At 36.4% G+C, this 15,161-nt stretch overlaps 1 protein-coding gene across 1 annotated transcript; it reads left to right on the plus strand.

Annotated features, from left to right (window-relative positions):
* The first annotated feature begins 2,206 nt into the window (after window positions 1-2,206).
* On the plus strand, window positions 2,207-11,877 carry CDX4 (caudal type homeobox 4). Its single transcript, XM_003208394.4, has 3 exons — window positions 2,207-3,022; window positions 7,775-7,920; window positions 10,412-11,877. The coding sequence occupies exons 1-3, from the start codon at window positions 2,584-2,586 to the stop codon at window positions 10,616-10,618; spliced, it is 792 nt and encodes a 263-aa protein (XP_003208442.1). The 5' UTR covers window positions 2,207-2,583; the 3' UTR covers window positions 10,619-11,877.
* The last annotated feature ends 3,284 nt before the right edge of the window (window positions 11,878-15,161 follow it).

The raw sequence follows: 15,161 nt of genomic DNA on the forward strand, positions 1-15,161 counted from the left end.
GTCTTGCTGCCAGTACCTTACCAACGATTCCTATTCTGCCTTTTATTCCACACTGCTGAAAACTGTATAAATATAAATTTCTGTATGGATGGGACTCCTAGACACCTAGCCTACTGCCTCAGATCAGCTTCCACTTTCCTATCGTCCCAGAAAGGCAAAGAGTGACCATGGTAACACAACAGTTCCAAAATCACTTGGAGCAGCCATAAGTAGCACACTCGCCCTTTCTTTCTCACCAGCAACTCACTGCCGCTCCATCACAGTGCAAATATGGACAGGGAAAAATGTTTCTGTCACCGCTACACTGAAGATGATGCAGCTCTGTGGCTCTGAAGCTAATGATAGGGTGGATTTGAGCAGAATGATACATGGGTGGCTAAGAAATTACTCTTGAGAATGCAGACTTCAATTAACAGTCAATTAGCTCTCAAAACCCACCAACTCCAAAATGATGGTATCCTTAAAATACTAGATTGTGAAAAGATGTGGTTCCTTTCTAATGATCCACACAGTTCTTTGATACAAAATGGGAGACATAAGAGCCAGGCTGTGGGAAATGATTTGAATGCTACCATTTTAGTTATCTTATTCTCACACTGGTGTTAAAAAATCTGCAGTCTTACCCAGCAATCTTATCCTTCTATGTAAATCTTTTTAAACAAAATGCCTTATTCAAAGCTTACTATTGTCAACCAATATCAAATCAGTACAGCAATTTGTGATCAGTGTATCTTGATCTAATTACTTTCTGGAAAGAATCGAAATAGATCTAAAGAAATTTCAGATAATGGAACAGGCAAAACAAGAAAGGGAAAGGAGGGGCATAAACAAAAGATAAAAGAAGAACAAGGAATGAAGGATAAGGTTCTGAGATACAAAAAATAGGATCAAGTGATAGTGAAGTTGTGGTGGTATGAGGAGAAGCAGAAACAAAGGAAGATAGTTAAAAATTAAGTTGTTAGTATGTATACATATTATATATAATACTGTCAGTATTTTGTTTAAACTGAACAATGTTCACTGAGTCCACATGTGTTCTTTTATTTTTATTTTTTAAATAAGGAGCATATCAATTACCGGGGTCTAACTTTTTCCATGTCCTATCCTGCAATGCATTCCTCAGCATTATCTCAGGGATCAAGAAATAAATCCATAAATATATATATATATTAAAAAAAAAAAAACTTGAAGACCACAGCATTTATTAATAAAAGGTCTTAAAAAAAAAGTTCTTCCTCTCTAAGTTCATAGAATCCGTCGGTACTGACATTAGAGGAGATGTGCGAGTATAAGCAGCGTCAAAATTCAAAGGCTGCCGAATGAAGATCCACACCTTCATAAATGGAAATGAGTCATTACAATTTGCACCTCTTTTGCAAACGTATCCCCTGACAAATAGCTCGTAGCAAATAAGTTAATTCATGATAAAAATCTGATATCAAAGGCACTTTACAAATTGTAACAAAGCAATTCTCAAGTCATAAAGTGTCCTAAGTGTCCCACATTAATATCTAAAACTAACATACAACAACAAATTTGGAATCATTCCTCTTTGTGAAAAAGCTCACCTGCACAGTACCAAGTGTCAAGCACCCAACAGACACTCAGCAGGGCAGTTCTGACCTCTGACAGAGGATGCAGCCACTTCATGCCACTGTTCTAGCTGCCACCACTGAACAAACTACACACGAGTTTCAGAGGAAGGCCTTTCTGATACATAAGAGTTATCATCAACTTAAATCAGAAGCCAACAATATTGCCCGGCCTAATAAAAGACTTTCTTCATGGGTTTTTTTTGTCATTTTCTTTACGTATCTGCTTCTGTCTTTGTTTTAGTTTTGATTTATTGTCTACTTCTTAAAAACTATCAGTATGCAACAGCCAAGGGATCTCTTTAAAACCATCATGTATGGGAAGAGCACGAACATACTTGTGGCAGATAGAGTTTTAATTAATCCTATGCTGGAAAACATACAAACATCAATAACAAGTGGGAAATTTTTGAGACAGTTATCATTCAAATTGACTGCATTCATTAATAAGAGAATTCAAAATGAGATTTTTGAGCATCTGAGATATTAAGAGAGTAATAGATTTACTTATTGATTGACAACATGTGATAAAAAAATATATTTCAGAAAAGAATCATTTAAACAATAATAACAGTGTATGGTATTTAGACAATTTTCTTTTCAAAAAGGTCTATTTACCAAGTTCCAAATACAAGCAACAGTTGCATCACATTACAGGAGTGGAATCACTGTTGAATATCAGTGAAGGGTAATGAGATAGATAAAAGTTTTCTAAAAGAGAAAGCACCAGAACTAGCAGCAAGGTGGGGTTGGTCAGCCCTTCATTTGAATGTAAATGTAATTATGAGGCTGGCAGTTTGGCTGACGTCAGACAAGATCTTGTAAACCATTACCACCAGCACCTGGTAACACAGTTGATAATAAAAGAGGATGAAGTAGAAGATTCCAAGAAGTTTGGCATTACTAGCAAAAATCAAGCTATTATTTTTAAGTAGCAAAAGAAAATACAGAAGAGCAAGATGTTGTGACAACGTATTTACATTCTGCAAGCATGTACGTGAGCTCTCTCCTGGATAAAGAGACCAGCATGTATCCAGGACCTGCAAGGTGCAGCAACAACAACCTGCCAGTGCAGAACTTTGTGCCCGCTCCCCCCTACTCAGACTACATGGGGTACCACCACGTGCCAGCTCCAGACAGCCACGGACAGCCCGCGGGAGCCTGGGGACCCCACTACGGCCCCCAGAGGGAGGACTGGAACGCTTACGGCCCGTGCCCGGGGCCCTCCGGCACGGCTGCTGCCGCGCAGCTCAGCGGCTCGTCTCCTGGGCAGGGCTCCTACAGTCCAGCTGAGTACAGCTCCCTCCATCCCGCTGCACCCGGGGGGTTACCTCCTGCAGGTACCGTTGGCACACAGCAGGTCTCCCCCACCAGCCAAAGGCACAGCTCTTACGAATGGATGAGGAAAACGGTGCAAGCCAACACTACTGGTAAGTGCATACTAAACTTTCTACCTCAAAAAGTATTTTTCTGCTATCACTGATCTTAGAAATAATTAACTTTACTTAAAGCACTTATGTTGGTGGATCATCTATGACATTTATTTAACCTACTACTGCTTAACACAGTTTTAACTAAATTTGCACTAGTTTCACTTTCACCCCATAAAGGTTTTATATGACTACAGTAGAATGGCTGTTGTGTTTACACATGGCTACATCTAACTCACGCCTGAGTATCTTCGTTCTAACAAATACAAAGCATTATAGATGAAAACTGACACCTGAAAACGTTGCTTTTAACAGTTACGTGCAAAACCACTGCATAATCATTTTGTGCCACAAGGTAAAGATCAATATACAAGCTGGCTGATCTTTACAGACTTTTAAGTACTTTAAAAGAAAATTATGTGATAATGCAATTTTCATCTGGTTTTTCCTGTGATATTTATTGTTCCAGATATTTATCAGACGAGAAGAAATATCCCTAGACAATTAATCTAACTCAAATACTCAGCGTAGACTATTTTGTTTGCTCACCACATATCTCTACCAGTAAAGCTTTTGCTTCATTTACTTTCAAATCAAAATCCTGCAGCTTGTTAATATTAGACAACTAAATTCACTTTCTTCCAAGTGTCATTTCTTGATGTGCCCGTTTCAGTCACAAGGCACGTGCCAGAGGAACTTTTCTGTGTATATTCCCAAGGTGTAAATAGTGTGTAGCAAGGTTTGTTAAATCCACTGTTAAGGTTAAAAGTAGTAAGTGCGTGTCACAGAGCATCAAAGAAAACACTCTAAAGAAGTAAGAGCAATGACAGTTGGAGCAGTTCTAGAAGACAGAAAATCAACAGTGCCACCTGAGAAACAATCTTTCCAATTATCATTCAAGAGTAAAATTAGTCTAATAATTGTTTCTCAGTTATAAAGTAGATATGTGCTGTTTCCTCCTTGTTACTAAGAATAAAATGAGTAGAGGACATTAAGGTATCACAATCTGTAATTTCCACTGGAAGCCTTCACAAAGGTCTTCAAGGCCAGGCAGATTTCAAGTCTATCCCCCTCAGCTATGTATCCTCATGTAAATCTTCATTAACATTATTGGAGTTTTCCAGGTGTAAAAGTGATGCAAGAGCTAAGGTAGACCAGAAGCAATTGAGACAGCTGCAACATCAACAAGCCAACCCCTTCTGCTGTGTCACTAAAGTTTAAACATGTTAGGATTTTTTAAGATTAAAACACACAAAATCTAAACCTTAGTTTTACACCTAATGCACAGGCAAGGAAGACACTGCAAAGTTTCACCCACGCTTGTTCAGTTTCATAAAATGCATACGCAATTCAGGAAAGCTGTTATGTGTTTCAATTCATCCCTAGTCTGAAAAGCACAGTTTACACCCATGCTGACATACTTCATGAACAATAACACTGGACAGGTGAACTGGGGGCTGTGCATAGATAAATGTCCTGAGGCTTTACAATCTAGGAGCTCAATCCTTTGAAGTGTTACCAACAGCTCAAGACTTCACTGAATTTGGCTGAAGACAACAAACCTGCTTAATGCTGGTTTGGGAAAGTAAAGCACAAACGTGGCTATTTTGCAAAACAAGGAAAGTACCAAATTACATTTGGCTCTTCAGCAGTGCTTTTATTACAATGTTAAATATAAAAAGTGGAAAAATTTGGCACAAGAAATTTCATGAAATTAAATTCCAATATAATTGCAGGAGTAAAATTATGCAAGTAACTACATATTAACTTGTCAATCCCTTCTCTAGAACTTAAAACCTGTTGATGCCACTAACCGCTCTTTGAAACAGACTTGCTCTCGACTGGCTCCTCCCCTTCACTCTTATTGCAGACTAATATTGCTCTTTTTCTAAAATTTCAAGATTATTTAGCCTTGAGTTTTACAAATATTGATATACATACGTATATCCTTAACATCACTTATAGTGCACAGTCACACTAATTTATGTGAGCAGCATGGAACAAAAGAAATCCAAGCACACCTAATTAAATGAGGGAGCCTAATAAAATACTACCTCTGGGAACTATTTCAAGAAATAGAGTGTTAATTGGATTCTTTCCCTCTATTTACACTGATTCAATGTATTTGGCATTTTATATGAAAAAAATCAGGAAGGCTGAAGTGAAAAGTTACCTGACCAAGATAATCCTTAAGATACAGCAGCACCACAAAGATAGAAGTGCTACGTCCTACAACAGTTCAAATCTAGTTTGAAATTTTACTATTAACGTATCTTCTAAGTAGAAAACTGTAAGTGCATGTTCAGAAGAAACATTTTTCTTAAATATACAAACATTGCAAATGTATTTATCAACAAGAAAGAGAAAGTTTAAAAAACAAACATCCAAAGCAGACTTGGTAAAGGTATCTTCACATACAGGCTCCAAAAATGAGAAAAAGCACACTTTCAGTGTGTCCTAACAACGTCAATTATGCAAGACTAAAACTTTGGCCTAAATCATATCTCAAGCTCATGTGTAAAATGTGCAGTTCTATGAGAACAAATCTTCAAGGCATGAAACTTACTAAAGAGACCATATCTAAACAAAGCTCAAGAACTTTAAATCTTTACATTTATATGAAATTTCACTGGGAATGATCCTTCTCAGAAAAAGAATGACTTCAAGGGAACCACAGAAAAGGACAAGAGTATTTTTTATATTTTGCAAGATCAGCTTCAGGTTGCTCAGTGTTTTTTGTTTGTTTGTTTTGGTTTATTAAAGTATGACATAAAAGTATTGAATATAACAAGCAGCAATGTCCAAATAATTCAGATTACATCACAGCAGAAGCACAGTTAGCAAAACAGAAAAGCAAGAAAAATGGCCAAGTCTCTGCTCTAACGCAATTTATTTTACTTTGTAAACTAGTCGGGACGTCTATTTTCCACTGGGCTACATTGTCTTTGGTTTTGAGGCCTATCTGTCATATTGAGGCAACAGACCCTATCAACACTTCTCTTTGCTTTGATATGCAGCCTTGTCTCTTCCTTCTCCCTTTTTTCTTCAGGAGTTATATTGCCGGAAAGGGTGATGATTTTCACAGCAAATAAAGAGGCCTTCTCCTAGCTTTATTGTCTTCAGAAGAAATGCTCTGTGAATTTTATGACCAAGCGGAATGGGGGAAAACGGCTCCATTTCTCCACCCCTTCAAATCATGGTTATATTTGCTGATTATATTGAATCCGGAATAACCCTGTTGAATTTTAACTTCTTTTCAAAGATTGCCTCCTAAGCCTTTAGTTTACAAGGAATCTGAATATCTATACTCTTGTTAGCATTATAACTATCACCTAGAGCAAATATGTCAAAGCTAACAAATTGTAACTTCTAAAAAAGTAAACTTCAGCTTAATGAACGTTTTCACCCTGCAAAATTAAGAAGGAAAATCCTGTAAGTCAGAAATCAGAGCAGCACAGAATTTAGGAAAACACCCTTCATTTTCTGTATTTCAAAATGTCTTAACCTATGTTTCCTTCATATAAAAAATCTCAGTGTATCCTAAATGTTTGCCCTGAAGAGAACTGAAGAAAAAATAATCGGTTTATTTCTGTCCTTTTTTTCTTCTGCTAAGATGAAAGAGTCTGACATTTGTTTAGGGCTTGTAAATTCCAAACCAATTGGCTTGTGTTTCTGAATGTAAAAGGAGTTCTTGATAAGATCTCCTTGTCGCTCTTTTGTGTGGCGTGTGCTTCATCTTAACACCTCAGTGGATTTTAGAGAACCACTTTAAAGGAGTCTTTGTCTTACAGTTTGTCCCAGAAAACTCACATCAAAAAAAACAGAAACCTGGGAAGATGAAAAAGAACAACTACCTACTTGGTTGTTAAAAGTGAAAGAGGGAAAAAAATAAGTTGAAAAGTGATCTCTGTGTTAATACTAGACAAATAATTGTTTAAAAAAGTGTAAGAAATGGAAAATATCTTCTGAACTTCTTCTAAACTTTTCTCTTAACAGAATTCATCCAATCAAAAGAAAACCATTTTACAAGATTTTTATTGTCTAGTCTTATAAGTTGTCAAGGGCATTCAATTTCAAATGGAAACTCAGCACACCGAGTAACCCCAGCAGAGCTATACAGGCACTCAGCATCTCGCAAGATTGCACCTTACTGAAAAAAAAAAATAACATTATTACTGAACTTCTAAGTATAACTAAATGGATAGGGGACACACGTCTAGTGTATGTTTCTTTGTGTTACAGAGGTGAGCTATAAAAGCCCAAATAAAGAGTTAGGACATGGCACAAATAAATAAATTGTGATAGAGTCAGTCTTGAAATTCTGCAATATTTATGTCTACGTACATAGAGGTCAGTTCCATGAGCAATGACATGAAATCTGGAAGTCAAATATATCTGGTATCAACTAAGGTACTGCTATGAATTTAAGATGCTTCAGGACATTTTTTTGCATAAGAGCTTTATATTTAAATGTATGTTTACAGGGAGAGAGAGAGGGGGAGATAGGGAAAGAGAAAGAGATTAAAAGATAACCAATGTGCTCCCAGAACATCTCGGTAAATACTTATTTACTATGCATCCCATATTCCTTCTCTCTAAGAAAGAAAATTATCTCAGAAAATAGTCTTATGCAAGTACTCTGTAGTTTTAGTAACTGTCTGTAAAATGTTTGAGAGGTGTGAAAGAAAAATGCTACAGAAAATCAACTTGAATAAATTAATAATTAATTAATAACATTTCTTTCTCAAACAGGTAAAACAAGAACAAAAGAGAAGTACCGAGTTGTTTACACAGACCATCAGAGACTAGAATTAGAGAAGGAATTTCACTGCAACAGATACATTACAATAAGGAGAAAGTCAGAACTTGCAGCAAACCTTGGACTATCTGAAAGACAGGTACCCAGAGACTAACCATCGCCTGCACCCCTTCACCAGACACGGCTGCTGTCAGAAGATACAAACAGCATTCTTGTTCTGTATGCAAAAGTAGTGCCAGGGCAACCATGATAGTTTGCGAGTGTATCAGCACACAGTGAGTACACCACACAGTTACAAATTCATACATAGGTTAATTTGACTGAAACCTCTCCAGTTACAGGTAACTAAGCATTAGGAGTTCATCCATAACAGAAATATGGAAAAGTATTTATTATTTTTACTTGCAAAATAGCTTGCTAGGCAGCTAGGAATTAAACAGTTTGGCTTAATATTCTCTTAGCTAAGCCCTCAATAGTTATGACATGCTTCATTTTATTTTAGCATGTGTTAAGGAGCTTTTACAGGCGATTTTCAAGTCAGGATTTCATTTGGCTGTCATATTCACAGGTACTACAAACATCTATTATGTATAGGAAGCTTTAGGCTAAGAAATTTGGTGCCAAATTTTTATATTACATATACTATCTGCTCAGAAAATTTTCAGGTGCATGCTTAGATCAATTGCTTACTCGGGAAGCACCTCCACATTCCAGTTAAGTACATAATTAAGCACTGTCCTGAATAAAGACAGCCTCCTGAGCTATCCTAGTTACGTTCATAGAAAGGTTAGAGGAATTCAGGGGAGTCTACTAAAATCACTGTGTTGGAGAGCACATTTATGAAATGCCTGCAAGTGTAGCAACTGTTGCACCCACTCCTCCTTACGTAACAATTTCAGTGTTCTGCTACAGTTGGAAGATAAGGGAAGATTGGCGGTACTGAATAAAGCATCTCAAACCTTAGCAACCAGACTTATTGCCCCCAGGTAAATTTAAGTAAGAGAACTTTCTTTTTAGAATTTTACAAACTATTGTTTGTATACATACTCAATCCTTCAAAATATCCTCCTCTTTTGCATTCAGTCTGTGCAAAGACAAGGAACAGAGAGGGATCACTTGAGGCTAGAAAGTGTAAGGATGAGTAGGCAAGTAATAGGATTTTAGGCTCAAGCGCTGGGTTTTTAGAATCATCCTGTAATGCAGCAATGTTCAACCTCAAAAACCAAACAGCACACAGACTACAAGTCAGATTGGATATCAGGAAAAAGTTCTACTTTGAGAGAATGGTTGGGTACTCACAGCACAGGGCAGCAGTCACAGCACCAATAAGCCACTGGACAACGATCGCAGACATTGTTTAAGTTTTAGGTAGTCCTGCGTGAAGCTGGGAGTTGTACTCAATGATCATTGTAAGTCCCTTCCAACTCAGAATATTCTATAGTTTGCTAAGCACCTCTGGGAAGTAACTAAGAAAACAATTCCATCACCAGAGAACTTCTATTTGTTATACACTAGGATATAGCTCTATTGGATAGAAATAATTTTCTGAGAACTGCAGTTATAGAAAACACAACCCTCCTGTTCCAATGCTACAAGCATGTTACAAATGTTCTAATGTTTGAGAACAAAGACATACCTGGAGTAACCACTGCATAAATACAACAGTTAGTTTTATCTACCTGTTGCTCTTCTCTTAACGCCATCCAATTTTTGATTGGTAAATCTTCTTCAGGTAAGACGTAATCAAAACATGACCTATTTCTATTAGCTGCTGGCACAGCTAAATGTTTCTTACTGTCATTACCTGTAAGGTAATAATGAAATAACTACTTGGAAAATAACTGATTGCCTACAGCAAAGGTAGAACTTTCTATATAGTATTGCATTCAGTGTACCTTAAAGGATGTAACAAAAACAGTGAAGTCAGAACAGGAAATTAACATTAAGGAAAACAAATCAAATTTTCTGTTCATTTACACCCTCATAGAAGGAAAAATAAATAACTAAAATTGGTTTTCACATAGGTATGAGTCATTCAGTTTAAACAATCAGTTTGAAATTCATCATCAAGTAGCACTGACAAAACTGTACACAGGACATACCAGAGAACCAGATGGCTATTAAAAAAATTAAAAACAAAAGAATATGCATCCATACACAAATCACAACAGAAAGAAGAAAAAGCACTCTCACTATTTAGGTTTGAATTATTTTTTTATCAGAGATGAAGAAGAAACCTTAAAAGTTTTAAAAGAAAAGAAACCTTAAAAAGTATTTTCTAACTGAATCTTCCTTTAAACATGGCACACATAGCTGTCCAAGTTTAGATGATGAACAAGGTAGACACTGAGCATAAGCAAGAAATATGTATCCCATGATCCTAAATAAGACACAGCAAGGTCACTTTACACCACATCTAAGAAAAGCAAATAATTTCCTATTGATTATGATACAGACAGCGAATACAGAGTCACTTCAATATTTTTCACCGCACAAGTCCAGCACTGGTTTTCAGGAGTTGAACTGGGGTGTTTTTTTGTTTTGTTCACATTTATTTTTTTTCATTGCTACAGCTGCTGTAAAAAGTTTGACTACTTTAAACTAATCAGACATCACTTATAACGTTGCAGGTAAAAATCTGGTTCCAGAATCGCCGAGCCAAAGAAAGAAAAATAATCAAGAAGAAAATCTCTCAGTTTGATGGCAGTGGGGGCTCAGTTCAGAGTGACTCCGGTTCGCTCAGCCCAAATGAAATAACAAGTTCCCTGTTCCCACCACCACACGGAATAAATGTATTACAGTCTACTGACATCCATCAGGTCATAGTTTCAGAGTGAACAGTGAGGGAAAAAGAAAAAAAGGAAGTTTTGTTGTTTTTTTTGTTTTTGTTTTTTTTAACTCCCTCTCTTGAAAACTCAGCTTTGCAAAGGACCATTCTTGTTTAACTACCTTCAGAATACTCATTTGTATGTAGAGGACTTGGGACTGTTATCAAATATTTCAATTAAAGAAATCTCAGGGAGCTCATGCTGCTGCTATTACTCATCACTCAAAATCTTTGGAATAGGAGATAATTTACTTCAGCTACCAAAGCAGAAAAAGATACTACTGGAGATTCAAGTAAACATAACTCTAGTCTGCTCGTGTATACAAAGAAAATTGTCAGTGAATTGATTATAGAGTAATATAGCATAAAATGTTAAGATGCTGGATGTATTTACTTTGTTACATTTTATATAATTAAACAGTAGATTTTATAAATATTCACACTTAACGTGTACTGAAAATTAAGTCATTTTTTGAAAACAACTTTTTAAATACTTAAACACTCAAGAAACATAATGTTACACTCAGTGACACATTGCACCCAACAACATAAAATGAGAAGTCTTTGTTCTCTATGAAGTTCTACCCAAGCATCTCCTAAACAACAGATATATAATATCACACCAACCTGCTAAAATTGGTTCAGTTGTAAGAAATGCAACAAACTGTGATGCACATTAGTAAATTCCAAATAGTTTGGAAGATGTAAATATTACTTGTACTTCCACCTTCTTTGAACGCATATCATTGAAAAATTAAAGGACAAATGTAATGGAAATAGAATTGTTATTACTTTCACACTACCAAAAAACAAATTAAGAATTTGATTAATTTCTCTATAGCTTTCTCAAACAGCAGATGTGAGCCACCAATTTTATATGTGACACTTAATTCAGGTTAAAAGGCAAGAAATACCCTCAGGTAGCAGACTTTGTATTTCAAAGCTGTTATTGAGCAGCTTAGCATTCACTGTCACAGCAAGCATGTACCAAAAGTGCACTCCTGAAGGAGCACAAATCTGGGACAAACATGCTCACAGAGCAGTTAGCTTTTATTATTGGTCCACACTGTCAGAGGAGACAGCATCAGTATGTAGAAGGCAACTGATGAAGACTTAAAGTAGCAAGAAAACACAAAGTGCTAGAGAAATCTAGACCTTTCAGTAGTCCTACTTATGGGTCTTTCAGTAGTTCTACTTACGGGCCTTTCCTAATATAAACTTCTCTGCTGCACAGAATTAAGTGCTCTATAGAAAACCCTTAATCTCATTGCAAAGATTATCAGAAAAAAAATTAGAAAGTACTGGTATCTGGCATATGAAAATTCATACATCACTCTTTATTCCAACAGCATCAAACTCTTGGTCTCAGAAATAGTAGATCAAACTCTGCTTAGTGTCACCAAGCACAGATAATGCACTGAACAACAACAGGCAGAACTTGTCAAAGCATTCATTATCTTGGTTCAATACATCAGAAAACTTAAATTTCCCAGTTATTTAAAAATAACTCTGTTGGAGTAACTCTGTAAAAATAATTCAGTCAGGAACTACTAGAATTACTACTCCAAAAGGGTGGTTTTCCAATGTATTTCTATTAATCACCTACTCATGTGGTTGAAATAAACAGACATATATTAATGTAAAGACACTGCAAACAGTAATAACATGAATATAAATATTTGTAAAAACTGAAGCCTGTGAGAATGAGACTGTGTTTGGGCATCTGTAATGAATCTGGGATATTCTAAAACTGCTCACTTGGTTATGGTGCACGTGCTTTTGTGTGCATATTAGAAAACAGAGCAGCATATCATAGAGCATACATACAAATACTTCTGTTTATATGAACAGAGGTGTTTCTACTAGCAGACATCTGGACACATACAGGCTGCTTTGCTCTTCAAAGAAATTGGTATTTGCTACATAACAGGTCTGGGAAAGGAGGGATTCATAGTTCCACCAGCCTCTCTATCTATGTTTGCTGTTGATGCATGAAGACTGTAGAATATTAAAAAAAAAAAAGAAAAAAAGAAAAAAAACTGTCATACATGACATTTACAAGAAACAAAAGGACTATTATCTTACTAATCAGCTCTAACACGAAAAGCCCTGCTGCTACAGAAGGGTAGGTGACAGCATTTCTGAAGGTATCTGTGACAGAAACAAAAAGTGAGACAAAACTTTTTCTATTTTCTAGGTGTTTTTGTTTTCTTATCCCCATTTTCCCCAAATTTTACCACAAATGGAGACTCTAGACAGCACCACAATGATTTGGCTTCATTAACTAATGAACTAATTAACTTCTAAATATGAGTCTGGAGGAGAAAAGATATACAGATTTATTTAATTACTGTAATACTTATTTTACAGTAGATATCAGAAAGGATCCTATTGAAATATACTTTAAAAAAAAAGAGTAATTCATAGATCAGAGCATAATCAAATCCAGATTTGGCTACTACTAGCAGTAATACAGTAGCAGAAATAAAAACCTGGATCATAAAGTTGGCAACTTCTTGAAACTAAGATTATTACGAAAATTATCTACCTCTATAATAGGTATTTTCAGTGCAATCACCAAGTAATCCAAATCGTAATCTTGGATCTGAAACCTGTTATTAGCTGCTGCTTCTCTTGTGCAGTTGAGATTAAAAAGTAACTAAAATGCCAAGCAACTTCATACTTCATTCCATGAACTGAAACTCCTTAGAACTTGAGATCTTCTCTGTGTCTGATATCAGAAACAGAGCAAATAAAATATGAAACATCTAAACTTAGTGAAAACTCAGATACTGCCTATGAGTATCTCATACAAAGAAAAGATACAGAACAGCAGACCAGTAGAAAACTGAACATTTTATAAGGCAATTTTCAGATAGCCAGAGCAACTTCATCTGAATGAGGTACAGATCTGTCTCAGGACACTGGAAAGAACATGCAGGGTTTTAGTAGCACACATTTTATGACTTGTTTCCATGTTAAAAACTCAATGGTTAAGAGAGCATCATTATGTTGAGGAAGAAATCTGGCCTAGGTCTTCAGAAAAAGGCCAACAAAGCAACATTGTGATTTACAGTAAGGTTTATGCTAAGTGTACTTTGCAGAGGAATTTAGAAGCAATTAGATATGAAATAGGTCATTTTAAAAACTATGTATACAATAAAAAGCTGACACAAGGAATAAAAGCAATTCAGAATTTGGTAGCAAGTACCTAGACAGAAGTGTTTTGAACAGAGAAATACATGACTGTCACCAAGCAGGCATTCAGCAGTGACTGCACTGAAGGCAGCAGCACAGCAGCACAACTGTTCATTCACAGGGCAGCTGGTTGGTTCAAGAATTTTCAGGGGCATAAGGCTGCCTAATGTGACACTATTCCTACAGCATTTAGTTTGGTTTTTAAGGGTTCTCAGCCTCCAGCAAAACAAAACAGACCCTGGAACTTCAGCACACACCAGTACATAGTCACTGACCTTTGTCCTCCACACATCTAGCTCATCATCCACATCCAACACAAACACCTTTCTGTTCAGTCATGTGTGAATCCTATCCAGACTGTGACACAGAGATGATGGCTATAGCACAGCCAGACCAGTTTTTATACTGAGTGTACTTGCAGACCACTTTTAAGGTTTGTGTTCAGACATTTCTATATGCATTCCAACACAGAACTACTGCTTACTGCTACAACCTATTCTTTAATTATGATGTGAACTCTGTGCCCAGATAGAACCATTTACTCTCCCTTCCTCTCTTAATACAAGAGAAAGTGCAAAAATCAGACTGGAAGGTAAGAGAAGCCACCAGCATCTCAGCACATGGGCTTTTTGTTGTTGTTGTTTGAAAGCATTCAACAGATAAAGTGCTGGAAAATGCTTCCCTAATAAAATAAGACAGCATTTTAATCTACTCCATGGATTACTCCAAAATGCTTCCTGAACCGTCCAACTCCTGCTCAGCAACAGCTCACAGCCTTGAACTCAAGTGCCTGTATCCAGCTCTTTCCCATAGGAAATGCCACACAGGACAGTCTGTTACATCCCCTGCAGTTATATTTTACACAACATTACCTTCTTCCTGGACAATTCACCAAAGCTGCCAAGAACGACAACAACAATTATTAAAATCCGTAGAATTGATGCACAAAGCCTGTAATTTCTTACAGTGCACACTCAGTCATGATTGAAAGTTGTAAGTCTTTGACCTTCAGTTCAGTGAATGCAGATGCTCCATTTAAAAGACAACAAAATAAAAGCTGGCACATTACTAGTAACTTGTATAAACCTTTACTTCAGTGGTTTCAAGACCTTCTTCCCAAGGATTACAATTAGTAATCTTGCATACACAATAGAAGATGAATAGAAAAAATACTAGATTGCCAGTTGTAGAATTATTTTCACTTTCTCAACTTGTTTCTAAACAAAACATCTTTTTTAACGCGATCAGTGTCAGGGAGGTGTATTCCGCCCCATTTACTTTTTCTGCAGTTCATCACCAGTAAATCATTTTGACAAAACTACACAATCAACACAGAACACATAACTCCATTTCTT

Source organism: Meleagris gallopavo, chromosome 9 (assembly GCF_000146605.3).
Source record: "Meleagris gallopavo isolate NT-WF06-2002-E0010 breed Aviagen turkey brand Nicholas breeding stock chromosome 9, Turkey_5.1, whole genome shotgun sequence".
Lineage (NCBI taxonomy): Eukaryota > Metazoa > Chordata > Aves > Galliformes > Phasianidae > Meleagris > Meleagris gallopavo.

Excerpts from the sequence above, each read along its gene's own strand:
- CDX4 (XM_003208394.4), top strand. The coding sequence starts at position 2,584 with ATGTACGTGAGCTCTCTCCTGGATAAAGAGACCAGCATGTATCCAGGA. Across the intron at positions 3,023-7,774 it reads GGTGCAAGCCAACACTACTG|GTAAAACAAGAACAAAAGAG; the intron begins GTAAGTGCATAC and ends TTTCTCAAACAG. Across the intron at positions 7,921-10,411 it reads TTGGACTATCTGAAAGACAG|GTAAAAATCTGGTTCCAGAA; the intron begins GTACCCAGAGAC and ends ATAACGTTGCAG.